The sequence below is a fragment of the Pelodiscus sinensis genome, chromosome 4, assembly GCF_052426305.1.
Source record: "Pelodiscus sinensis isolate ZL-2025 chromosome 4, ASM5242630v1, whole genome shotgun sequence".
In the NCBI taxonomy this organism is placed as follows: Eukaryota; Metazoa; Chordata; order Testudines; family Trionychidae; genus Pelodiscus; species Pelodiscus sinensis.
Window position 1 is genome coordinate 24,721,953 of NC_143055.1, and position 27,886 is coordinate 24,749,838.

Genomic DNA, 27,886 nt, shown 5'->3' on the forward strand with positions numbered 1-27,886 from the left:
TCTTTCAGTCTTTCCTAATATGTCGTGTTTTCTAGACCTTTTCTGGACCTTCCCCAGAGCTGGACACAATTCTCCAGATGAGGCCTTATCGGCGCAGAGTAGAGTGGAAGAATTTCTTCTTGTTTCTTGCTTACAACGCTTCTGTTAATACATATCAGAATGATGTTTACTTTTTTTGCAAGAGTTCATTCTGTTTGGATAATTGAATGGCAGCTATGTGCTTAAATTATTTTCACATTAATTTCCTTCAATTTTTTTGGATAACATGGCCTAGTGATCTGACCTTTTGTTCTGTTGTCTGGTACCACAATTTCAAAAACTTGTCTGAGAGTGCATGGTTAGCTTGATGGTCACAGATGCTCTCATAATCAGGAGTGCTGACCAGCACCCAGTAACTAAGGGGTTAACTCAGGTACCTAGCAAAGGTGTCGGGAGGTCAGCCTATAACCATGCAGGTAGGAATTTCAAACTGGAAAAGAGGGGGTTTTCTCTCTCTCTTCTTTGAGATCAGAGCAGTTTCTCCCAGGGATTGAGGGAGATGGGAGATGTTTCTCTCTCCAAGAATGGACTTCTTACAATGTGTAAGTAGGGAAAAGTTTAGATATTCCATCAGGGTTTATTATTGTCTTTGTTTGGATGTTTGGAAATCATGTCTGAGCTTGCTAATTGTTTTTTTTTCCTCTTTTGTAACTAAGCATTACAGCCCAGGGGTTTTCCCTGAGAATCTATATCAAATGGTGGCTCTTTCCATCTAGCCAATTTACTATGCTTGCAACTGTAGTTTTGTTTTGATAATAAAAGATTGTTTTTTTTTTCTAATTAAGCAGTATAGGTTGATTGTTGTGTCATTAGGACTCAGCGCCTAGTTACAAGGGTAGAGTCCATTGTTTTTTGTGGATTCCCTGTTTTCCCAGCTCCAAACAAAACGGAGGTTGGGGCAGGTGGGTGAGCTTGAGCTTAGGGAGGGGATTTTCCAAGTGATCTCTTCCCCGATTTTCTTGGAATTACTTGGGTGGTGGCAGTGGGTCCCCCAAAATCTGGGTATTAGGATTTTGTGGGGGGAAGTTTTTGTACCAGAGCCTGTAGAGGCAAGGTTTTGCAGGCCCCGAAATTCTGCATTCATCATTCCAGAGTGGGGAACAGCCTTGACAGGTACATATATAGGAAAGCAAGAAATAGGCCAGCCTGTAATTTGTCACATCATTCTAGATCTTCAAGAAACTCTATCACTTTAAGTAGTTGTAGTATGTCACTTAGACTGAAGAAAATGGAGAAGACAATCTTAATTGTTTAAAAATATATATTTTCTCATACATGAAATGGAAAGTTTACTTTTTTCATTATGTTCTTCCCCGTCAAGTCCTGATTCATAGTTCAGTATTGCTTGCTTACGGAATGTGACTCTGTTGGGAGTAAAGAAGATTTGAATAGTCTTTTCTGCTGTGTGAAACTAGTGTTTACCAAGGCAGATGTGATACAGTTTGATGAGGAGTATGGAAAAGTGTATGATGCATTATCTGTAACCTCAGGCCTTCAGTCACTAAAAAGAGTTATGTGTTAACTTTTAAAAACACTTGCATGGATTATTATTTTTTGTTTGTTTTCTATTTTTCTATCTAAGATTGATTTTCCCTATAGAAACACTGTGATGGTTCTCAGGAGATATGTGCTGAAATTTAATGTTAAGCTTCCTGATTGCATTCCTGTGATATAATTTGTGCTGATGGTACCTTCCAAACAGAAGGAAGCAGGATCAAGCACGTGTAACATATATTGCTACTTATACAGGTTGGGGGGGGGGTTTGGTTCTTCTTTTCAAACATTGCTATCTGTATGAAAGCATTCCTGATCGACTGCATGCAGTTATCTGACCTTGATTTTCATGTCAGAGTGTGATCATTTTTTATCTCAAATGAGGAATAAAATGTAGGTCAAAGAAATTATTTGATGATTAATACCATTCCCGTTCAAATCCACAAAGGAGAAAAGATAAGGTAGCACTAAGAATCAGGAAATGGAAATATGAAAGATCTTTGCTTCTTTATACATCTTTGTAGAAGCAGAGAGAGCATGTGAAGTGGTAAGAGAGACCATGCAGGTGATTTTATTAATTAAATCAAACAAATGTTATCAGCAATATTAAATGAATATTTGACACTTAACATCACTGCTGTTGTTACCCAGCAGTAAATGTGTCCCAAGCAGTACTCCATACTTAACAGATACCAATAAAGGTCCTCTACTCATGGGACAGAGACCATCCATTTTCTCTCTTCACAGAACCAGCCATCGCACACACCTGCTTTCTGTTCCTCATGCACTTAATTATGGCACTGATGATGGGTGCTTCAGTCTAGGCTGAATGTTGTCTCAATCCTCACTGATGGTCCTGGCTTTGATCTCTCCCAGTCTTATATTAGGGACTGGAATGAGTTAAATTGCCCCTGCTAGTGCCCAGGTACCTCACTGGATTCCTACCATCAGGGTTGCCAGTGATTAACTTGGACGTTCACCCCCAAACACCCAATGGATTAACCACAAACAGTTTCAAGTATCTAGGTATGTCACTTAGGTGTCCATTTTACCCACATTAGAGTTATATGCTCTAGCCCTATGAGCAAGAATAGGGAGTCCATCCTTTATGCCTAATGATTGCTTCTCACCAATTTCCCATGGTACATTGCTGTCTGCCTGTTAGCCTCTTTTTTGGGTCAATTAACTCCGTAAATTCTAGCGCTTCCCCTCCAAACCCACCTTATACTCTTTCCAAGTCATACTTAATTGAGATGAGCAAAAGAAGTTACCTGTCAATTGTAGGGCCAGTGGTAAGGAAGCTAAGATGTGTCTCGTTCACAGCATTTGATGTGAAGCTGTGAATATCATAGATGGGAAAATTGTCTTTCCAGTGTGTTAACCACTTAAGATCTTTATTCAAGAAATAGGCTGATTGCAATGAACTTGTAAATGAACTCTAGTTCATCGGTCTCCTTCTGGAATTGGGTGATAAAATTATTTTGTTGAAGGTTGGCTACTTTTCTATCCATTATTGAACGTCCAGGGAGATTGAAATGTTCCTCTACAGGTTTATATGTGTTACCATTCCTGATGTCTGATTTGTGTCCATTTATCCTTTGGCACAGAGACTGTCTGGTTTGACCAATATACATGGTAGAGGGACATTGCTGGCATTTGATGGCATATATCACATTAGTGGATGTGTTGCTGTCTGAGCCCCTGATGGTGTGATTTATCTGGTTGGGTCCTGTGATGATGTCGCTTGTGTAAATGTGTGAACAGTTGGCCATGGGATTTGTTGCAGGGATAGGTTTCTGGTTGAGTGTTTCTGCGGTATAGCGTATGGCTGCTGGTAAGTATTTGCTTTAGGTTGAGGGGCTATCTGTAGGTGAGAACTGGCCTGTGTCCCAGTGTCCCTGAGACTGAGGGATCATTTTCCAGGATAGTCTGTGGCTTGTCAGTGAAGTGCTAGAGGGGATTTATCTGGGGATTGTAGGTGATATCCAGTGGTGGTTCTGTTATTCTCCTTGTTGGATCTGTCTTGAAGCAAGTGACTTCTGGGTATGCATCTTGCTCGGTCAGTCTGTTTTGCACTTGGGTATTTAAGTTTTAAGAATGCACGATAAAGATCTTGTAGGTCTCTGTCTGTGGGATTGGAACCAGATCTGATTGTATGCTTCCATTCAGGACACATCACACAATCCTTTGTTTATAGCCAAGCCATACGATGCAGTTGGATCTGGTCTAGGGTATTTCACTTAAACTCTGTGTTTCAGATAATAATATACTTAAACTCTGTGTTTCACCATAATAACCTCATAAAGGTATTGTGAGACAATCAATTAGGACATGACTGTATCCTTAAACTAGGTAGCTAAGTTGGGACGTGAGGAGGAGTAAGATCTCTGGTCTGCCATGAAGCACAGACATCACTCTCCAAATACTCCCCATTGCAAGCAAGTGGGGGATGGGGAAATTGGACTGAAAGAAGTAGGAAGAGGACAGAACCATGGTTCTCCTTCTTTCTGGTTTGAGTAGCTGGCCAGATGTGATCAACAACACTGCACCTTCTTAAAGGGCTGCCATAGCTTGCCTACCCACCTGTGGAAAAAGAAATGGATTCTGAGCATTGTGTGTCCTGGCGCCATTCCGAGGGTGGGTATAAATTGCTTCTTACTCAGGGCTGGGCCTGAAGATATACGCTAGTCCTTAGTGAAGTGTGCCTGCAGTAACAACATTACTGCTTAATTAAATTCTGCTTCTTCTGTGGTTAATTATATTGCTTTTCTCTTTTAATATTCTCACTATGTCATTAAGCCTGATTAAATGTTTTTGTTACTTGCTGTGACATTATATTGCATATAAAAGAAGTATGCATTTTGGGGACCCTTATGCATATATTTTACTTTAGAGAAAAATCTAAACTTGCTTGACTATTTGTTGTTTTTCTTTGAAGGTTAATGGAAGGCAAGATTTAGCTCCATTTTCTTTCTTGAAGAAATTAACTTTGGATGACCAAAGAACCTAAAGAAAATGCAGTGAAAGTACAGTGCTCAAGGTATCTACATGGTTTATTTACATGAAATAGCTTGGTAAAGTGCAAAGCAGCATAGGGAAATCAATGCAGAGTTTTGCAATTCACTTAATGATTTGTTCTTTCAATCAGTTGTTTCTGCAGTTGTGGTCAATAAAGATGTATATCTTAAATCAATATGATTCTAATTCTGAATTACATTTGCTCTTCAGTTTGTCTAAAATCAAGGGTTAATTGTTACACTAAATGTGAAAATAAAGGTTAAAAAGAGATTTTCTTTGTGAGTTTCCCTAGAAACAAGAAAACAGCAAAAGTAAGGTCAGAAAAGTAACTCCATGGCAAGTCATTGCTTCAAGTTTGTCAATTTTAGCTTAGGAGAACTGGATAAATGAAGCTGCCAAAGAATCCAGCTCTTAGCTAATTTTGGCAGGTATTTTATTTGTAAAAATAAAATATGTTCTGTTTATTCTGGTAGAAAGAATCCATGGGGATAGTTTACTGCAAAGATGCCCTGTGTCAGGAAAGCATGAAAATAGTGTTTTTTCAACCTGGCATATTTTCCTGAGTAGCTTTGCACTCTCACCATCTGACTATAAATTGTCTAAATCTCAGGACTATATTGCTTCCATCTTTCATATACTATGCATCAGCCAACACTCTCCATATTTATAACGATTATCTCCTTTTGGTTAAGTTCACAATATTTTCAAGGTATTTAATGCATTTTTCAAAAGATAAAAATATTTTTCTAAACCTAGAGTAAGCAATTTTTAACGTTAGCATAAAGGCCATTCCTAAAGGTTAATTGTTTTATAAATAGCCAGATTGAAAACACACAGGAAATGCAGAGAACAATTTGCTTACTATATGCGAAGTCAGGGAAAAGCTATAAAAACAGACTTTAGAAAATGTTCTTGCCTTGGTTTAGGTTGTAAAACTTTTTGCAATAGTTTATTGCCAACGAAACTGTCACTTTCCAGTACTTTGGACCAAACTGTACAAGCCATGTGAATACAGATCTCTAATTCTCTTTCTGGAAGAACAAGGAGTATGGTGACACCTTAAAGACTAACAGATCTGTGGGTAAAGCTTATGCCCTAATAAATCTGTTAGTCCCTAAGGTGCCACAGGATATAGACTAACATTTGCAGATGTAGACTAACATTGCTACCCACTAAGACTTCTCTTTCTGAAGCACTTCATAAAAAGTTCTGTGAGAGAAGCCTTTGCAGTATCCGTCTCTTTAACTGAAGGTCACAGACTTGTTTTCGCCTGATCGAGCTTTTCATTCTAAAACGTGGTTAGCCAGCCGAGTCATTCTTGTTGTCCCTATGGGTGCCTACAGCAAAGAACATGAAGAGAGCTAAGAATTCATGGACAAAGGGGTCTCTCTGTGCAGTGGCAGGTTAGCTACTAGGCTAACAAGGCAAGTATCTAAGGGCCCTCTCTAATTGAGGGGCCCCAGAAGAGTAGGCACACCCTCACCCCACATCCCAGCAGGTGTGCCAGGCAGACAAAGCCCCTGTGCTTCAGCCCTGCTCTCTGTTAGAAGCACTGGACACTGGGGGAAGGACCAGCACTGGAACCTGGCTGGCCCTCAGTACTACCTATACCATGCACACACACACCCAGTACCATGTGGAGTGTGCCTCCGAGGAGTCTGGCTGCTGCTGTAGTAGCAGCAGTGGTGGCTGGGAGCTCAAGGACCCTTTAAATTGCCAGGCCCTGGGGCATTTGTCCCCTTTTGCCTCCCCCAGGCTCTGTTGGGGGGGCCTGATTCCTGTTAATAATTAGAATAGACCATAGTAACACCCTTTGTAACCCAACAGCTCTGTACATAATAATATTGTTGCTTATGGGTGAAATTCGCTCCTGGTTTGGAGAGGTTTCATAATTAGACAAAATCACAGCTAAGAAATCTAGGACCTGTTCAATGAAGCTGCATGTGGCCGCCAGCTTTATTTACAGGTAAGGCATGTACTTTGCAAGTCCAAATCTTTATTAAAACCTTTATTAAAAACAAACCATAGGCTGGATTCTGATCATCTGGCCCACATTGGGTCATACCTTAGTCCTTGTTATTTGCAGTAGAAATAACTGAGTAGTAAATGACTACTTAATGTAAGGTTATCCAGAATCTAACCTTTTCGATTGATTTTTTTTTTCATGAACAGTATGTATTTATGAGTAGAGTAAACTTGAATTTTATGCTGGATAAATGATTTGGTGAATCTGTTTATAATGAAACTGAGCTATTATATGTGAATTTTTGGGAAGCAATAATAGGATTTGTTTTTAACTAGCTAATATGTTCATAGTGATTCTGAATTGTCTTCTGGTTTAAAACAAAATTCAGCCTCTTTGGTTTGTAATAGTAATTTGTAAAGTTCAGTTGAAAAAGGCATTTAAATAGATAAGAATATGTGACAACCTGCTGAAATTTTGAGTCACGGTGCAGAGCACCTACAACTTTTCCTTCTGCTGCATCATCTGTTCTTTGTGTGAACATACGTCATTTCTTCAGTGTGCAATTTAACAAAAATGGAATACAGAAGCTGTCTGATGCAATGTGACTTCACTTAGAAGGCAGTGTTTGGGTGCCAACGGCAAAGCAAGTCTTCTGTTATAGACCATTTACTTAGATTATGACTACACTTTAGAGGAAAGTGGTTCCTTCGTTATTACTGCTGTTATATTGCAGCAATATTTTAAAAATGTGTTTAAGGAAGCAAAATCAGTTTGGAAGTGTTCTGAGCATCTTCCGTCATCAGTGACTAAGTGCTAATACAAACATGTTATAAAAGTGCAGTTTTACTAATGTTTCCCCCTCTCTACTATGAATCCTAAATACAGATCTCTATATTCAGCTGGATGTTCTTAATAATTCTGATTTAAAAAAAATACCTATGAGATGACAGCTGCTAGATTGAACAAGTTAAGCAAATTTTTAGCAATATTTGTGGAAGTGCTCAGATCATAAAAAGTACTAAATGACAAGAGGCCAGATCCAGGTCTGTGTTACTTAATGATGTAGTGACAAGGAGTCCTGTGGCACCTTATAGATTAACAGATGTATTGGAGCATAAGCATAAACTTTCGTGGGCAAAGACCCACTTCGTCAATCTGACGAAATGGGTCTTTGCCCACGAAACCTTATGTTTATGCTCCAATACATCTGTTAGTCTATAAGGTGCCACAGGACTCACTTTTGCAGATCCAGACTAAACCAGCTATCCCTCTGATACTTAATGATGTAGTATTCCTAACAGTTCCAATTCTATCTGAGGATGTGGGTTGCAGGAGGGCAAGATTACTCCACCCCTTGTTTTTCACTGCAGTCTGAAAAATCAGTGGTGCTGGCTGGGAAGGTGGCCTCCCCAAGGCCACTGGAGGCTATACAGAGTGGAGATATAGTGAAGTAGCTGGTGTTTGCAAGGCTCCTATGGTCTTCTGACATCTGTATGCAACCGTTCTTCCTTGGCAGGATTTCCAAGACACAAACACTGCCTCCCCTCATATAGGATGTATCCCTTCTGGGGCCCGCCCCAGTTCACTTCAGTTCTGGATGGTGCACCTCCTTGCTGCAGGGAAAGTCCAGTGAATTGATATGCTGCTTACAAATCCATGTTCTGTAAAGACATGTAGACTCATTGTATGCCTGTTGGTTAGACTGCCAGATTTAAATAGGGGTCTGCTTTTCAGTGCTGCATAAAATATGGTCAGTTGGATGGGATATTTTATGATAAGCCAGTTTGTAGCAGAGAGTGTGTTAGGAGAGTCACAGTTTTGATTTAAAAGGTAATCCTATTAGAATTCGTTTTTTTTATTTTACTTGAATAAATTACTATTCTGAGATTTATTTTCTTTTCACAAAAACTACGTCTCACAAGTAAGAGGCGTCATGCTGGTATTTTATCTTTTGTATGAGGTTAAACAATGGATGTTTGCCCACCATTCATTTAAAAGCTATCTGAGACCCATGGGCCGCATGTGGCCGACTGGGGCACCGCCTTTAGCCCACAGACCTCCTGTCTGTCTCCCTCCCTCACACAGTGGGGCACTGGAGCCCTGGACTTCCTACTCCTCCCCAGCTGATGCATGGCTGTTCAAGCTCTGGGAGGGTGGGGAAGGAGCAGGGATGGAGCATGAGTCATGGAGCTTCAGAAGTGCTGAGAGTAGGAAGTGCAGGGCTCCTGTCCACCAGTGCACAAAAGGTGCATGGGAAAGAGGGGCAGATAGGGGACCTGCGGACTGCAGGAGGACACCGGCTGCTGCGGCCCACTGAGCTGAAGAAGCCCATCACTGCTTTAAATCCATTATAATTATTTGAATAAAAGAAGTAAAAATAACACTAGATCGGTGTCCCTAGTTTACCTTTAGAACAACAACAACAACAACAAATACAAACTATCTCTTAAAGGCATCTATAGAGTTTTCAAGACTAATAAAAGATCTGTGATATAAAAACGGAGTGATAGCTTTACTTGAAAATGAAATCAGTAAAGAGGGCCCATGGTAGGATTCACTGAATAGAAGCATATTGGGATGTCTTAATTGTTTCTTATTTTAAGTTAAAATAGGTGTAATGATCATGAGGGTTAGCCAGAAGCCTGGGGACTAAGGGGTTAACTATACCTAACTCAGGTAGAGTTAGCCAATAGGAATGTAGGTAGAAATCTCAAACTAGGACAAAGGAATTTTTGGGTTTCCCTCCTTTGTCTCTGGGTAGTTTTTTTTTCTCTCCAGCTTTTGGAGGGGACAGGATGTCTCCCTATAAGAAAATACCCATCACAGTCTGTAAGTAGGATAAAGTTTAGATAGATCTGTTAGGTTTTATTGTTTATGGTTTGGGAAATGGGATCTGATGTGTTAGCTTTCCTTTGTAACTAAGTTCTAGGCCCATGGAGTTTTTCCATGAGTATATTATTTTGTTACTTTTCCATCTAATTATTATGCTTGCAACAGGAATAGTGTGGTGATGATAATAAGTTTTCTTTTTTCTTTTTATTAACCTGGTATTGGTTAATGTTTGTGTCCTGGTTTGTACTTTAGGGGTGAGATTTCCCAAGTAGTCTCTCCCCTGATTTTCTTTATTAATATTTGGGTGGTGGCATTGGAGATTTTATTCCCAAAACCTAGGTCGTTAAGATTTTGGGGAGAAGTTTTATACCAAAGCCTGGTAGATAAGGTTTTGGGGTACTTTTGCCGGCCCCCACTCCTGCATTTATCGTGCCAGAGTGGGGAAGGAGCCATGACTATAGGAATACTCTTTAATTAAACCTTAGATATGAGAGAACACGTAGTGAACATTTTAAAACTAAATTTAGCCATTTTTTTGCTTTCAAATAATCTGCAAAGAGGCTTTGATTTTTCATTACTTTGTTCTTTAAATTTCTTGATTGCTTCACGTAAATATATTTCAGACTTTGGGTTATTTGCAAGCTATCTGCCTTGACTGCATCTTCAAATATTTGTTGTTGGTGATTGGTCACCTGAGTCACATGGTATTGTGTCTACTTGCTGTTTAGGTACATAATGGCTGTATTGGGTCAGACCAAAGGTTCATCTAACTCAAGTTTCCTGTCTTCCGATAGTGGCCAATGCCAGGTTCCCCAGAGGGAATAAACATAATGGGGAAGTGAAGCCAACAGTCACACCGGGCCCGTAGATAAAGAGGAGGGAGCAGGCTCAACACTCCTGGAAGGAGTGGGGCCTCGAAAGAGGCAGGGGCAGGAGCAGGGGCAGGGCCAGGCAGCCAGACTTCAGTGCTGCCCGCGGTGTGCCATGCTGCCCCCTCCCTCCCACCCTTAGAGCTGCCTGGAGTGCATTGTGTGGCACTCTGGCAGCAATTTAAAGGGCTTGGAGTATTGGCCACTGCTGCCTTCTTAAGACCATTGGGTTTTACTGCACCATAGGCTAGACTGTTTTTTTATATTGTCCTTATAGCAATTTCTGGGGCAGCCTTGATTCTGATGTCCTGCCAGTTCTCCATAGAAAACTCTTCTGGGGAGTCAATGTTCAGGCATTCTAATGATCTCTCCAACCCAGCATAGTTGGACTTTTATCAGCATGGCCTCAGTCCTTATGGCATTTGACTTTTGGAGAACGTCTAGGTTGGTAATTTTGTTCTGCCAGTGGACAGACATAATGGCACACAGAGACCTCAAAGAGAAGGCCTCCAGCTGTTTGATATGCTGTTTGTACGGTGTCCAGGTCTCACACAGCTATAGAAGAGGCATGTGAGCACAAAAGCACTATAACATTTTATTTGGTTGAGAGTGTTATGTTGCGGTATTTCAGGACTTTGTTAGGTAGCTTTCCCAATTAATGAGAAGTTTGTATCCTGTTTGTGTTCTCTTTGTCAACAGATCTATCATTAGAGATATTGCTGCTGAGACAAGTAAAACTGTCAGCTTGCTTTAGTTGGATTGCACTAATGGATATGCTAAGGGATATGACATTGAAGAGTGATGAAGATGATTGATGCATTAATATTGCTTCAAGAAATACTTATGTTTTGTCCTTTATTTGTACCAATTTCAATATAGAATCTTGTCCTTTAGTGTATCTAGAGTGCCTAAAGAATGTATCAAATGCCTGCCTCCAGTAGTGGAACAATCAAGAAAGTAAAAGATTTTTAGATCCCCATGCACAGATGACTGGTTACTAATGGGCCAGTCCAAGGAAGAATTAGAAGGAACTATTTAGACAACATGTTCTCTATTTGAAATTTTAGGTCTCACCATAAAGAAGCAAAAGGCATTCTATTTCAAAAGATTCCCTTTATGGGATGATCTTTGATTTGAACAAAAGAAAGGCTTTTCTTGCAGAAGAGAGATTTTTGAAAATAACAAATGCTGCGTGTTTACTGATACAGCTGATGCAGATGACCAGGTTCTTTCAGAAACTACAATGACTCACCCGTGGCTTCAATTATGAGTTGCTATGCAAAGGGAAAATCCTGGGGTTCTGAAAAATTGAAGTTCCACTCTGGAGAGTGTGCTGAAGAGAATTACACAATCATAGGAAACTCTTCATTAGGGATGTTAGATAGCATGTAATTGAATAGTCATATAACCACATGAAATTTTAGCGGTTACATGACTATTTGATAGACCCCGGGGCCAGGGCCAGCAGCCAGTGCAGTCTTGACCCCACTCCTGGGAAGCTCCCTGCTGCCCCATGCTGCTACCTCTGGTACAGGGTGGCAACAGTTCCTGTCTGCAGGGGGTGTGAGCACCCTGCGGACAGAGTCTGCAGCTGCAGAGCAGCCTCTGTCTGTGGTGGGCCCAGGCTCCTCACAGACAAAGGCTGCTACATGAACGGCCCCACAGTGAGCCTGGGCCTGCCACCGTCAGAGGCTGCTTTGCAGCAGCCTCGCCTGCTCACCCCTTGGACTGCTGCCTCTGCCTCCTTCTCTGTCTCTTCCCTCCATTCTGCCCCTCCCCCACTATCTCTGTAAGAGACAGCAAGTTGGGGCAGGCAGATCCGCGGAGCCGGCATGCATGGAGAACCAGCTTAAAAGAACCTGTATGCTCCCCACATATATCATCTCCCACCTGGCCCCTTCATCCTCCGTGCTTTTGCCTCTCTATCAAAGGCAACAGCCCAGAGGTGCAGGACACCAGCTCCTACCTCCCTCACTGCCTTGCTGCTTCTGATACAGAGGCAGCAATGGCAGGGGAGGGTGGAAAGGGGAGGGTACTGCAAGTAGCTGACAGGATTAACGGATAAACCCAGGCTTATTGGTTAATTGTGTAGTCACCCACATGTTGATAGCCCTATTCTTCATACTTTCATATGGTGATTACATCTGCTGAATGTGCTCAAAGGCGTGTTATTCAGCCCACCTCATCCAATGTTATAGCAACCATGGATATGCCAATGATAGGCTGGAAGTTATATCTCCACACTCAAATAGTAAAGGGGTTTGAAGTTTCAAAGAATACCAGTTGAACATAAATAAATTAGAGCTATGGGCCATCCATTTGGCTCTGAAACATGCCTTCAGTAGACATGCCATTTTATTATCTAGGTTGTCAGGGACAACATCACTGCAGTTTGGTATGTGAATGAATAAGAGGGAAGACTATGAAATGAAGTGATAGAGCAATGGGATTTGTGAATACTACACCACATTTACCTAAAAGCTTTCCATGTTTTAGGAGACTACAACAAATTTGGCAGATAGCCTCAGCAGCGAATCATCACAGATGTATGAATGGTCTCTAAAAACCAGGATATCTTCAAGGGGTAGGGCCACTTCAGTTCAGTCACTATTTAGATGGTTCGGACTTTTTACTGAGGAGTGTTATAGGTCAGCTTCACTTCCCCTCCTGATCTTCTTAGAGCTCATAGCGTCAATAGGATGGCCACATCTACAGCATTTTTCAAGCACATTGCTATTGTTGAGACTTTAAGGCTACTACCTGGAGAACAATCAACACTTTCACAACGCATTATGCATTACATTTAGAATTGAGGTCCAAAACTTATTTTGGCAGGGTGGTACTTCAATCGTTGTTCAAGTAGGGCTCTCCCTGCCTTTCTTATTGAGATACTATTCACCACACTTTTCCAAGAGTGGGAATATGCAGAGGACACTTGATGAACACATAGAAGTTTTTTACGTGTAACTGGAGCTCTTGAGGATGCACTCTGCATATTCAAACTCCTCACCTCCCTGCTCTGAATCTTTGTAGTCCTAAGCGTGTCATTACTTGGTATTCCACATTAGTATTTAGAAGGGACTGAGCTGGCAAGCGAGCATATCCGTCTTGTAGCCATGCCCAGTGTCTGGTGGCAGAATTAGGGACTGAAAGGGACACGTGATGCACCTCTAATAGGTGCTGCAACTAGAAGGGTCCACCATCCTAGCAGCTCTGGATTGGAGCATTCCACAAGAGTGTGAATATGCAGAGTGAATCTCAAAGAACTCCAGTTACAAGTAAGTAACCTTCATATTTTACACACAGTACAACTAAAAAACACCTGGTTCTCCACTGCCTAACTCCAGTTTGACAGCAGCGTAGCTACATTTTTTTCATAGAAACAAACTGGCATTACTTAAATTAGAGTAATTCAGTGTTAAATCAGGTCCAGAAACTTTACACCCTGTGCAGTTTTTTAAATTAAAATATAGAGTAAACTTACACCTTACTAGTAAAGAAAAAGATAACTGAATCACGGCAGTTTCAACAACTGCAACACTTTTTTTTTCTTTTCCAGGGATACAAATGGGAAAGCTTTTACATTTCTGTGATATATGAGCAAGCTTTGTTGTCCTTTGTAAGAGAATCAATACATCTCTATCACAGTTTAATGAGAGTCAGCACATCTTGTGCTGTCACATGAATCCATCAATTAGAAATGAAGTTTAAGAACAGTAGGCCACTAATGAAAAGAGTACATTGAATATTCTTTCAGTTTTTCAAACACAGAAATCAAAAGGTTTTTCTAAATATCAATAAGCCACTAATAACATTTTCTTACAGTGCTGATGAGTGTTCCCATGTGTTTTATTCCTAAATACAGATTTGTTCTCGTTCCTTTTCTTTCAGTTGTACATTTTTGTCAGTTTTTGTCAGGATCCTTTTCAATGGTGGGTCATATTTATTCTAAACAAAGATATTTTTATGAGAAAATATCTGAAAATACTCTGGAACATGTAAGAAATAATTCACCATGGATCCTTTTCTGTTAATATAATGCCACAGAGAAGCTTGCTTTTCTGCAATGTAAATGGAAAAGTGTCTGAATATAGCTTTGTTAGCTGTATTGAATAAAATAGCAGTTTTCAATGCATCTGTTACTAAATGATAATAGGTACGCAAGTCTCTAATCAGGAGTGATGCCGTGGTAACCAGTTGAGCCTCAATAGTATGAAAGTGAGAGGAATATTTGGTCCTTAGAAAGGGCAGAGCTAGAGCTGAGCAACACTCTCAGCTGGAAATTAATAATACTTGAAATCTGCCATTTTCCATAATGTGAACTGCTTTCTGAGTGTTCAGTGGCTTTAGAAAAGTGTCACAGCAGTGTTATTTTCATCAGTGTGTAACACAGAGTCAGATTCACTGGTATGTTGTGATCTGTTTGCACGTGACATAAAGCAGCTGAAACATGGCTTAACTGACCAGTTCAGATGGGTTTATGCATGCTACTTTTCCACAGAGCAGCACAAAGCACTGGAAGCATACTGATAAATACAGCCCTAAATCTACGAAGTGTCTGAGAACATGATGAGGCAATATTTCAATGCATTTCAGATTGGAAGTTTTTTTTGTTGGGACTGAGGAAGTGAAATGGTTAGAATCACAGGCTGGTTTTTTTCTTGTTTACTGCTTGTTCACATAGTAGGAAAGGTCAACAAAAGCCATTTTGATCATTTTCTCAAAGGGAGGGGCTGTCCTGACACAGACAGAAAAAAGCATACCTCTGTAGTTTGCCATCATTTAGGATTCTAAGTAAGTCTTAACTTTATAGTTACCTACAATGGAAAGAAGTATTTGGTCTTCACCTTAAGTCACATGAGTATATTTGCAATGCACAATTCCAGGAATCAATAATGCTTCAAATGAGGGGGTTGGGAACAGACAGCTTTTCTACTGCTGTTGTGCACATACTCTTTTCTTTTAGTCCTGCAACTCATAGAGTTTGTTCCTGAGTTGTGCTGAGCTGTGCATTGGCTCCGTCTGTCTGGCCTGGATTGCATCATACACACTCTACAGCCTTCTTGCAAAGTGGACAAAGGTGCAGGCAGTTGATTTTACTGCAATTCTCATTTCTTGATTTGGTGGGCTGGATGGGGAAGAGGCACCTTGTAACAGACATGCTGACGTGCTCATCTTTGGGGAGTTAAATTGCACACAGACACTGGGCACTAGGTCCTTAACTACACTGGCAATTTTAGGGAAATTTTCCACCTGTGCACTAGCACAGAAATGCTAGCATAGATCAGTCACCATCTCATTAACCACCCTGTTGTATAGACTGGCTGTGAGAAGGGTTAAATTATACAATGCTAAAACCACTGCTGGCTAATCTCAGCTATCACTTCCATGCTTGATAATACAATATAGGGAGATTTATTTAAAAATTGTGAGTGTAAATGCAGCCCTTTGGAATACTATTCTGCAGCATATATCTCTAGCTTCCTTCCTTCCACAGATGATCTGTCCAAAAAGGAAAAAGTCAAAGCTGGAAGCTTGCCCGATAACACATCCCCTCTTAATACCTTGGCCTTTGGTGCAGGTTTCAAACTTAAAAGTTAGTCTGAAAGGTCACTGTGATAGGGTGTCCTATTCTCAGAGACATTCCCCTCCCCCAACACTGGAGCTTTGCAGGCTTGTTCCACTCCAGAAGAGGAGCAGTGAAGGTGTGTCCTCCAGACCTAGAGTGACTGTGGGGGAAGCAGCCAATTAGAGAGAGGCTGCAAGGAGCAGCTAATCAGACTCCAATAGGCTGATATAAAAGGAGCAACTGGATGGAGCAGTCAGTTGCTGACTGGAGCCAGAGGAAGGCTTGTTCCATGATCTGGACAGAGCTGTGGCTACTAGGGATCAGAGAAGCAAGGGGGGTTGCTTCTGGCTAACTGCCAGCATGCAAATGAGATCTTTAGGCCTGAGCCAAGGGTGAAGGTAAGGCTGCAGCTGTGGAGAAGTGTCTCAGGAAGCAATGGCAGCAGAGTTAAAATGGATACAACAGGTAGCTGCTAATTGTAGGGTCCCTAGATTGGCACAGGTCTCTCCACACAGGCTATGTCTAGACTGCAAGCCTCTTTCGAAAGAGCGCGTCTAGACTACACGCGGAACTTTCGAAAAAGCGGCTTGCTTTTTCGAAAGAAAGCACCCAGCGAGTCTGGATGCTCTCTTTCGAGGAAGCCCTATTTACATTCAAGAACGCCTTCTTTCGAAAGAGGAACTTTCGAAAGAAGGCGTTCTTCCTCGTAGAATTAGGTTTACCGCCATCGAAAGAAAAGCCGCGTTCTTTCGATTTAATTTCGAAAGAACGTGGCTTGAGTCTGGACGCAGGTGAAGTTTTTTCAAAAAAAGGCTACTTTTTTCGAAAAAACCCCTGAGTCTGGACACAGCCCCAGGGAGTGTGTCTAGACTACAGGGTTTTGTCGACAGAAGTGGACTTTTGTCAACAAAACTATACCTGCGTCCACACTGCCTTTGAGTTATGTCGACATAACGTCGACAAAACTCAGCAGTTTTGTCGATGTATGTAAACCTCATTCTATGAGGAATAACGCCTTTTATCGACAGAGTTCTGTCGATAGAAGGCATTGCATCTACACTGTCCTTTGCGTCCACACTGTTATGTCGACAAAATGGCTTGCTTTGTCGACAGAACTGGCTGCAGTCTAGACGCTCTTTGTCGACAGAAGCTTTGTCGACAGTATCTGTCGACAAAACTTCGGTTGACAAAACCCTGTAGTCTAGACATACCCAGGTAGAATAGCCAAAGCCCTAGCAAGGGAGTATACATGGGTTCATAGAAGGGAAAGAAATCCCAGAAGGTGGTCACTATTTGTAGACATGGATAACCTCCATCCTTTAATCCCCAGAAAGGGGACTAAACTGACATAGTGAGTAAGCTAGAGAGTTGGGTCAGAGAATGGCTGCCAAAGGTAAAGAGGAAGCTTAGGGGGCACCCCTCCATATCAGAGCAGGGACTAGACTAGAGCAAGCCCAGAAGAGGCTGACTATAAAAGGGGGTACTTTGGTAGCTCCTGTGAACGGTTTGAGATGTGAGCCCAAGATGGCCCTGCAGGGACTGTAATAGGCCCTGTTGGACTTGTGCCCTGGAAGGGGTCTGTTATGTTGCATAAATAGGATCTGTGTGTGACTTGTCCAGAGGGCTGAGTCAGTTAAAACCTGCATTGTCAAGAGGATTTACTACAGGCAAGCGGCGCAAAACAGAATACAGGCACTCACTGGGCCAGCAGGAGGTGCTCTCTGGCCCCATCCAAGTCACTCACCTGAAATTCCACAAGAAAGGAGATTTTCAGGGGCAGGAAATCTTGACACCCTTTCACATTATATTTCCTGCAGACATTTTGATAAATGTTTCACAGGTAAAGTACATTGAGGGAGGAGGTGCAGGGAACAGCTGGCACCAATAAATGCAAACAATTCACAAACACAGGTCATTAAAGGTTTGGGGGATGTCAGGTGAGGAAATTAAAGCTGTCCCTTGCTTTTATTATGTGGAAAATTATCCAAATAGCAATCCTAGATAATCTTTATGTAAAAATATGCTCCTCTTAAAATATCTGCAATTCACCAAGCAGAGACAAGCTTCCATTCAGCTTTGGGCAGTCTTATCTTTCTACTAATCATCATGATTTCATGGATATTATTTTATCCCAATCCCATTCAGTGATCTAATCTTATTTCTCATTTGTGAATAAATCTTCTTGTGTCTCTCTTACGATGTCCTAAAATGTTGATAGGGTGCAGGGATAGGATTGCACAATCTTATCTTTTAGCTTATAAGAGTTTCTTCAGGATTTCAGTGTCAAAGAGAAAATGGCACTGCACTTGCAGTTCTGTATTGTTTAATGACCATCTGCACTTGCAGTTCTGTATTGTGATGACTAGAATTGATTGCCCTTAGAATAGAATGTAAAAGAGAAAGAGTTTAGTGCCTTTGCATCATTACCCAAGAATGTGCATTAGCACAAACAAAAAAATATGGAGCCAGTCTCTTTCAGTATACCGGAAGTACAAATATCAGGATCCTTGAAATCAGTCATCTTCTGAGTGCTGTGCACTGATGAAAGCCTCACTCATGTGTCTAACCACATTGCAGATGTTTAGTCGGTATTATCATCTGATAAAACAGCCCTATAAATGCTTCTTTCCCTAACCACAAACCATGTACAAAAATACAATACCTATTTGAGAAGACAGCTGTGAGGACTAATTGTTTAATAGTTGCTCAGAACTCTAATAATGGCATATGTTACCAAAAGGATCAGCGGGGAAAAATAATGGAATATTGGTGAGCAGCAGAAATTCCAGCAAGATAAAGAGCAAAGGTGGCAAAAAGAACAAAGAGAATCAAGGAAGAAATAGAAAGAGTAGCAGGGTTACACAATGCAAAATAGGATGGAATAACCATGAGAAAGAGATGATAGAGAAAAGGAGGAGATGCTATTAAAGGAAGAGAGAACAGTGATAATTGAAGGGAGATTAATAGAATATGTTGGACATGAAAGTACCAAAACCTCCCACCTGTTTTGACAATCTTCCCTTTAAAAAGGTTAATCAGTGCGGAGAATTCTGATTCCCGTGCAAACTGCTGGGCACCTCTTCAGAAGAACAGCAGCCTCAGAGCAACCTCTTTATATTCTAAAAGCGAGACTACATGTTGAGAGGGCCATATAATCATCTTACTGATCCTCCCCCAAATCCTCAGGTTGGTCCTGTGCATGATGATGAAATCACAATGGAGAGGCTTTGTAAAAGGAAGTGAGTGAAAAATTATTCTGCAGGCTGATTTCAAAATGTTAAACTCGGCCACTAACATAAAAGATACTTCTCTGGGTTAGTAATTACCAAATACACCCTGATGATACCAGGGTGCATGGTGACATGAAAACATCTCCTGGTTGTTCTCAGCAGTGAGTGCTGTAGTATCTAATATGTTGTAAGTATGTTTCTAGGCTGTAATCCAAAGAAGAAATCTCCAAAGGAAAAAGGAAGCCCCAAAAGACTGTTTTCATAGCAGCTTGCTTACCAGCTGAGCTCTATTTGTTCTGGAGATGAGAAGGAATTCCATAAGTCTATGTGTACTTAAAGAGGAAAACCATCTCAAAGGTTGTGTATAGCCTAGATCCAGCTTTTGCTCTACTTTGTCCTGAGACCATGTCTTCAGAAGGTTTTTGGCATGGGTTTTAATAACTGATGTGTTATTAGGGGCCCAAGATGGAGGTGGAAGGTAGATGAAAACTCCAGAGCACTGCTGGGTATCCCGAAGGTACTTAGGTGCCTAAACTCCCAATTTAGGTATCTAAATCAGTGTTTAAGTTCCTAAGCCCGTTTTATGGTCCACTGTGATTCACAGAACTCTGACCAAACTCTGTAGGCACCTAAACTTGCTTGGCATCTAAGTTTTCAGGGTAAACTTTCTCTAGGTAATTAATTTTCTGCTTTTGAGCACACTCACTGTTACCTCACCGTAGGCATCCAGATGCCTATTTTTTCCCTAAGCCCCACAACAATTCATGAACCAAGAAAAATAGGCATTTGGCCTTCTAATTCACATGAAGGGTCCAATCCAGGAGGGGTGCTCTTATGCTATCTTCTGGATTAGCTCCCACTCAAAGTCTGCCCAGAGAAGACGACGATAGTGGTATTAATCATCACATAACTTTTAGCCCAATGTGTTTGGGTAGCTGACTGGGATTTGGGAGATCCAACTTCAGTTCTCCTTTCTCACTGATGGGGAGAAAAGATTTGAATAGGGGTCTTTTACGTCTCAGGTGAATACCCAAGCCACTGGCTATAGGATTTTGTGGCCTTAAACTCTGTGATTCTAATCGCACTTCAATTATTCATTGCAGAACAGAGTTAACAGGAGAGATTGAGGATAATTTACATCAGGCCATCCCATAGCTTAGTGGTTAGAATATACTCCTGGCAGTTTGGAGAGGCCTGTTCAAAACTTTTCTCCCCGGCAGAGGGGAATTGAACTGAGTCTTTCACATCCCAGGCATGTGAACAAGCAGTTATAAGGTGGGCATGCCAGCCACCACCTCCAGCTGCTTTATGCAGTGTGGGGTGCCTGTCTAACATATTTGCACAAGAAGCAGCATAAGTGCCTAACCACATGACTCCAGGAGAGGGGTTCCCATCTGGGAATCATTAGCAAAGGTAGGCTCCCTGCAGCCTGACAGTAAGTGCCTACATTCATGAAAGGGGTGGGGCTTAGATGCCCTTCACTAACATCCCCCATTGTCTAGCCAAGTCAGACCCTTGCCTGCTGGGCTGGCTTTTGTGAATTTCATTTTAAGGCATCATGTTTTCCTCTTTCCTGGCAGAGGGTGCATAGGTGCATAACTAAAACTTGGTAGTTTGCTTTATCTTCCTCTAATTTTCTAGATGCCTAAAAGTTGAGTATTGTAATGGTCAGTGGCAGTGTGCCAATGTATCTGTGCCAATCTGAGCCTATGTGACCACTCAGCACAGTGGTGTAGTGAGGCTGGAATGGCCTTCCAGCAATTAAACAGAAACGAAATGGCATCCTCTTTGCAGCCTCATGGAGGATGCCATTTTGTAGAATAAAATGGTGTCCTCCACACACTGGGACCTCACAAGCACTGTATCTGTGAGATCATGCTAGTAGGGGCAGGATGCCTGTACTTCAAAAAATCAGGACTGCTCCCTTGCTCAGCACTGAGGTATCCAGCTCAAGGGCTATGAACCACTTAAGTGCTCCCTATTTTGAGGATTTAAACAGTGAGATGTACGTGCTTGTTGAATTTGTGCTAGCCTTCTGCATAGGAATGAGTTCCACTTAAAAAAAAATCTTTAACATAGTTAATCGTACTTCAGGAGATCTCAATTTGGGAATGACAGACTGGTGTCAAGAGATTGTGACCATACTGTCCTTTCCACATTGCTACGTAGGCCCTAGTATTGAAAAGGGGGTAGTGATCTGAGCACGATTAAGAAGAAATCTCCTACCCTAAGACTTCCTGTGTTGGATAGAGAAGGCAAGTATTCAGGTTAACTCCATTTTCAGTGTATTTGTGTTGTCTCCAAACCAGTCAATATTGCCACTGATCATAGTCTGCCTAGTGTTTGTAAGTCCTATGAATGCCAAGACATGCTGTGTACAAGAACAGAACTAATGTAATGTTTATTAGCAAATGTTTTGTCTTGTCCTTTCTTGAATAACATCCCTGTATAAATAAAATGTGGAACTCCAGCTGCATATTTATTTCATGGCATTATAGTTATTTGTTTGTGGTTTTCCTTTTTTTTTCTTTATACACAGGGAAGAATGAATCAGATACACAAAGAAAAAGCAAAGCAGTGCTGAAGGATCACAGAGAGTGTGTCTAGTCTGGCAGCTGGCATGGCTGTTTCTCTAAGGAAAAAGCTGAGAAGCCACAATGACTTGCTGACTCTTGTGCTTGACTGGAAGTTGGTGATGCAAACCAATCAAATACAAATCTGTTACAGAAATCTTAATATTTTAATGCATTCTTATGAAATTCTCATGTTTTACTTAAATCTCAACCTTTGGATACCTACATGTGTGATTATTGGGAGCTTACATGTATAAGGGTCATATGGGACCTCAATCCCCCTGGCTTTTATGGGAGTTCAGGGTGCTTAGAACCTCTCAGGATAGGGCAGTAGATGGAATCATTTTGGCAAAGTGCTGAGTGTCTTCAGCATCAGCTGGAAAGTGTCATACTCATCCCAGATTTTTAGGCACTCGGATGTTGGAAGGATTGTGCCCTATGGCCCTAATTCAGCAAAGCACAGGAGTGAAGGTAGTATCTGCTTATGTGAACAGTCTCTTTGAATTCCAGTGTATTCTCTGCATGCTTACATGCTTTGTTGGATCAGATTCTGTATGTGCCCACAAACTGGTAATAATGAATGCAGACCACATGCTGATGTGTCCAAAGTGAGTAAGTGCATGTTATTAGTATTCATGTACCTATTTGTAAGTACGAGTAGCTGTCTGCACATGCAGATACATTGGATGTACTTGCACATGATAAACTGGGGTGTAAGTGAGTGTCTACAGTTCTACTTCAATGGCTTACTCATGTTCTTAGTGAATTCAATAACAAAACTCCCATTGATTGAATGGGAGCAAAATTGGATACTAAATTACATAACTGTCCCTCTTAATGTAATGTGCTGTCTTGTTTCAATAACTATTTTGCAATCTTTATTTTATTTTATTTGACCTAATCTTTAGAATGTGCTGATCTCTACAGTGATTAGGCTCACAGTAATTTCAGAAATTCTTTGAGGGAAGGTATAAGGCTAATATAATAAGGAAACCCATGTCAGATTAATTTCATGTGCATTTTTAGATTATGATTAGCAATAGATGACAAGTTGGCATGGCAACATTTGCAGCTTTACTACTAGTAAGTGCTCTTAAAATAAATCTGTGTCATATGTGGGTTTCTTGCCGTTAGTGTACTGTACCCCCTGAAGAGAAGCTGCACATATATCATTTGCAAAACATGCATACAATTAGCCCCAGTTCTTATTTTTGAATGAAGTGTTAAACTAAGACATAATGCAGGTTTCCTGCCATTTATGAAATCTCTCATTATGAAATACAAATGTTGATAATGACCTTGTCCATTGTTTTAGCATCTCAGGCTTTCAGCCATTCACTTGATGTAAAAAAGTGATTAGTATAAGGAATATAGATTGTGCTATGCTTCTTTTGTGGCACGTCACATTCACCTTTCTTATATTGCACACCTCCTAATATCAGAAGTGTCTTCCAGTATTATAAAAGCCTATTAGCTCCTTAAACTAGTAGATGGGTGGATCATTCTGTGTGTCGGGAGATTTGGAATTGAAATCTCATCTTTAGCTCAAATTATTATAATAAAGCATCAACACTATTAATGTGAGTTTGTGGATTGTGGTTAGGCAGGGAGTATAATGATTTTTTTCCCCCGATTACCTTGCAGTGAGCAGAAAAAAAGGTGTCTAGTTATAGAATTTGTTCAGTTCAAAATGTTTTCACTAAGCAAACTTTGTGCAGGACAGGACAACTATTTTTGCCTCTCTCTTTAGTAGTCTGACCTGCTTATATGTGTGATAAATTCAAGAAGGATAAAATAGAACACCTGTATTTGACAAGGTGCTGTTTTTCTTGTGTATGGTAAACTGCTTCTTAGTCTGCAGAACTGGGTGTTTGGGTTGACTTGATTTATATACATAATATTTTCTCACCAAATTAATTGCAATTAAAATATTAAGATACTGCTAGTAAATCCTTTTATGTAAATGCACCTCTTTCTTCTTACTTTGAACAAAATACACCAAATTGACAAATTGGAGCTTTTTACATATATAATACAGTTTATTTCTTAAATCACTTATTACCATACCTTCGACTGTGTAGAGCATTGCAAGATGTTAAAATATAACTCACGACATTTCTAATCTACTAATGGTACTTGCATCACCTTGGAAAATTGTATTCTGTTATTTGCATCAACGAAGTTGACAGATGCAGAAAGCAGAGTGATTTATCACTGAATAATAATTATATGAAATATATGCTAATACAATTGCCTAGGAAATATTTTATATACATAGTATAATTCTCAAAATAAAGCTCCTATTCAGGCATCATTGATTTTTTTGGTCTGTGGCCTTTAACAAGTGGCAAGTTTCAACTATATTTCATAACTGAAATATAGTTGCAGAGCGCTGTATTTATAGTATGTAGACGATGGATTTTAATATTTTTAATTTGCATTGGTGGGAAAAACATGTGCATGTTGGCTTTTGCAGGTAATCCTCTGGAAATTCTTTAGTGCCTTAAGGATGCAGAGGGGGAACAGACCTTGGGATTATAGTAAGTTGTTCAGACCTCTTTCCTGCTTCACTAGAATTCCTTTATGACAGTGGTCACCAACCAGTTGATTGGGATCTACTGATAGATCCTGGAGCATCTGACAGGTGATCCTGACTGGTTTGGTGGGAGGCTGTCTTCAACTGCCTCTCCCCCCATGTTGTGCTGCTCCTGCCCTGTCATGGAGCTTCCGCCAGGAACCTCCTGCTTGCTGTGCAGGGTGGAAGAAGTGGAGGAGGGGGCACTGAAGTCAGAGTGTCCCCCTTTTCCTTTACATGCCCCCCATTTCCACAGAGTGAGCAGGGCAGAGCCCTGGAGAAAGGATGGTGTAGATGCAGGGCCACAGGGAAGAAGGCAGGGCAAGGGTATCTGGGTTTGAGGTAGATCCGGGAGTGATGTGCTTAAAAAGGTTGCTCTTGTGCTTAAAAAGGTTGAAGACCACTGCTTTAAGACATAGTGTGCCTTGGACTCCAAGCATATTTGCATTATAATAATACCTGTAGACATGGTATTGTTGTCAGGAATTTTTGTCCCTTTACATATCCTAGGTTACAGAATCTACTGCTGTTTCCAAAGTACTATACAAAATTAAAACATCTAATTCAAATTCTACCAGTGGAATCCATGATATAAGTCATTATCAGTCAATTAGGAATGTTAAAGTTGGAGTCAAACCAACAAAGAAAGTTTAGCTTATCTCAGATGTGCTGCATAAATCCAGCTTCTATTGAAGTCTATGGGTGAAGATTTCACCCTGACTTTTACTTGAGCATAGGAAGTGTAGCACATACGATAGATAAATATCTATCACTGCCTATGCACAGCAGGGACAAAATGTGATCAAAGAGAAAGGAACTAAGGAAACAATAGAGGCTTGACTTGATGTAGAGATGTTACTGTCTGTGGTGTAAATCTATACTCACTATTGTTTTATGTTGCATGGATTCTTGCAATGTTAATATGACGTATAAATGTAAATTGCAATGAGAGGAGTAATTGTACATGTGCAGCAGCTGATTTCCAAATATAAATATGTCAGCATCCAACTGTTTAGATTTGTTTTTCTATGTTGAGAGAGATTAATTTATATTAGGTGAACTTTGCTTCTTTGCAGAGAGCTTACACAATGCCTTAGGCACCACTAATTAAAAGTTTTAAGTGGATCTTAAGTGGTCTTGTGTGGGGTGAATTTCACTCATTATGGATTAAGGGTTTGGATACAGACAGGAACAAAAAATAAAGCCTCCAAAAGTTGTTATCTTCTGCTTCCTGTGACTAAAAAAGGAGTTGGAAAATGTGTAAATAATATTACTCCTTGGCTTATACTCTAAATGCCAAGATTCAATGTGGCACAGATTTTGTAGCTTGTTTATAAATAAGGCTTCTGGCTTTTGTTTTGAAAATATGAAGCTAGTATAAACTAAAGAAAAGAGTAAAGACTCATAAGTATTTGTTTGGATTGAAAAGGATGGATATTTTCTCATGTCTTGGGACCAAACTTAAACTGAGAACCTTGGATACACAAAATATGGATGAGAGGCCTTTGAGCTGCACCTCCATATAAGTATCAGCTTTTCATCCGTATAACAGTGAGATGTTAACTAGGACTCATGAAAGCTGTTTGTTAGAGAGACAAATTAGAACCAGTTTGAAAATGTGCCCAAGAATGCACAAAAAAACTTGGGCTTCATAATTTGATATATATTACTCAAAAATTTCAGCTGGATCCTTTTTTAAAATTGTTGTAAATAAATGCAAAAAGCTTGACACTGTTGTTTGTAAACCCCTATTAGTGGGGATTAAAATGGAACAGCTTATTGATTTCACTTGAGTAACATAAAAGACGCCATTATCTTTTTTATCTTGTTTTACATTTTTCAGCAATGAATTTCATTTTAGGACATTTCCTACATCTAACTAAATGTACATATATGTTAATTTCAAAGTAACAGGAGAGGAGACAGACAACATTGTAATGAAGTCACAAAGTCTCACTTCTGATTATTGCAGATTTGTAACTATCACTTAAAATTGTGTAAAATATGTTGACATTTTATCTTGTTAACCAGATGTATTTTTCTATGTTAGTTAAAGGTATAATTTGCATAATTTTGTATATTCAAATGTATGCATATTTTAAATTAAAGACTTCTTTAAAACATTTAATTATTAGTTATTCATTCCAGTGTGGTAATAGAACTTTTGAAATAGTATCAGTATAAATAAAACTCTAAAAAACACTTGATTTTGGCAGGGAATTTGAGCCTGGTACTCTACAGTAGTACATTATTTGTTACTATGGACCAGGGAGAACTCCCATTCTCATCTGAAAATGTTAGAAGATAAGTCAAAAGGTGTGTACTGTTCACTTCCTAAGTGAGAACAATTCTAAAAGTCTGAATGGTTTTAACCAATCACACATACAATTGAGGACATACCTTGTGCCTTTAGATGATTTTAGAAAAATAAAAATATTCACCTCTCTTTCTGGTTAGCCCACCAATGGTAAATACGTTTTTTCTGGAGGTCTAATTTCCTCTCCTGACTAGCATATGAATTAGAAAGGAAACAATTACACCTTTACACTTTACTGGGGAGCTTTCCTAAGATCTATGAAGAAGACATTCAGAATGTACCTAATAGTATACCCATTAACCTCATGTTTTACTGAATATTAACATTTATTATCCATGTGAGTAATATACTGATTTTGTTCACCTTGCTCAATAAGCCCTGATGCTACCATAGACAATAATCAATTTTGGCCAATAATAAAAGATAAGTATTTCAGTAAGTCATGGCCTAGAAATAATTTTAATTATTTTCTCACAAACCTGGGAATATATTCCACAGCATAGGGCATTAATAGATGCAACTCTTATTAAAGCCAGCTCTGAAGATATGGGAGTATGTTTGTCTATCTCACTCCTTCCCATGTGATTGGCACAATCAGTTGGTTAACAACTGTCAGTTCACTATCAGCAGTGAATACTCTAGCTATACAATATAGTCAATTTCCCAATCCTCAGGAGAGAAATATTATATCTGGACTAGGTATGTTGTATCACTACCTCCTAAACATTTTCAAGCTATGGAAATGTGTATATATAAGAACACTACTTTCATGAATGAACCTTCTTCCCAGACTGCTATGGGGCTTCTACCATTAACTTCAATTAGAGGGGACATTATATCACCTCTACTCTTCCACTCTCCTATGGCATGTGGAACATTTGGTCTTGGATTGTTTTCAGTTTGTGACCCACTAGAAATGGCTTGCTTGGCCTTAGACAAATAAAGGGTTTATTTGTTGTGGTTTGTTGTATAAAAGCAAACCTCTACGGTTTTCTTGCATGTGGGTAATAAATAGCTTTTGTGATTAACTGCTTCAGCTTCACTTAGCCTGTTCATCAATCTCAGCAGCATTTTGTGCCAGTGTATTATCACAGAGCCATAGAGAATATCCCTTAGGCAACTAACTGCTGCAGTACAAAAGGCATTTCCCAAGGTTTATGTAAACTGCTTTGAGTGCCAGAAAAAAATATAATTGTTTTAAGTTGCTTTCCTTAAACCACATTTGGAATTGAAATCTACTTAAGGAAGTAAAGGACTTTTTGAACTAATTTGCATAAAGCAGCGACAGCTTTACATGAATGCTTTGGAAACCGGGGTCATAATTCACGGCACTGGCAGTTAAAAAAAAATCGTTACCCGAATAAATTAGTCATGGTTATTTAAATATGACCCAATTCATCCTCG

At 40.1% G+C, this 27,886-nt stretch overlaps 1 protein-coding gene across 2 annotated transcripts in view; it reads left to right on the forward strand.

The window, feature by feature from the left end:
* The window catches only part of C4H4orf50 (chromosome 4 C4orf50 homolog), a 113,069-nt gene extending 86,776 nt beyond the window's left edge, over window positions 1–26,293 (forward strand). For both annotated transcript variants that reach the window (XM_089777800.1, XM_075930756.2), the window contains 2 exons: window positions 4,472–4,573; window positions 21,557–26,293. In XM_089777800.1, coding sequence (XP_089633926.1) covers window positions 4,472–4,543 — 72 coding nt within the window. In that variant the 3' untranslated portion in view covers window positions 4,544–4,573; window positions 21,557–26,293. The remainder of the gene's footprint in view (window positions 1–4,471; window positions 4,574–21,556) is intronic.
* The last annotated feature ends 1,593 nt before the right edge of the window (window positions 26,294–27,886 follow it).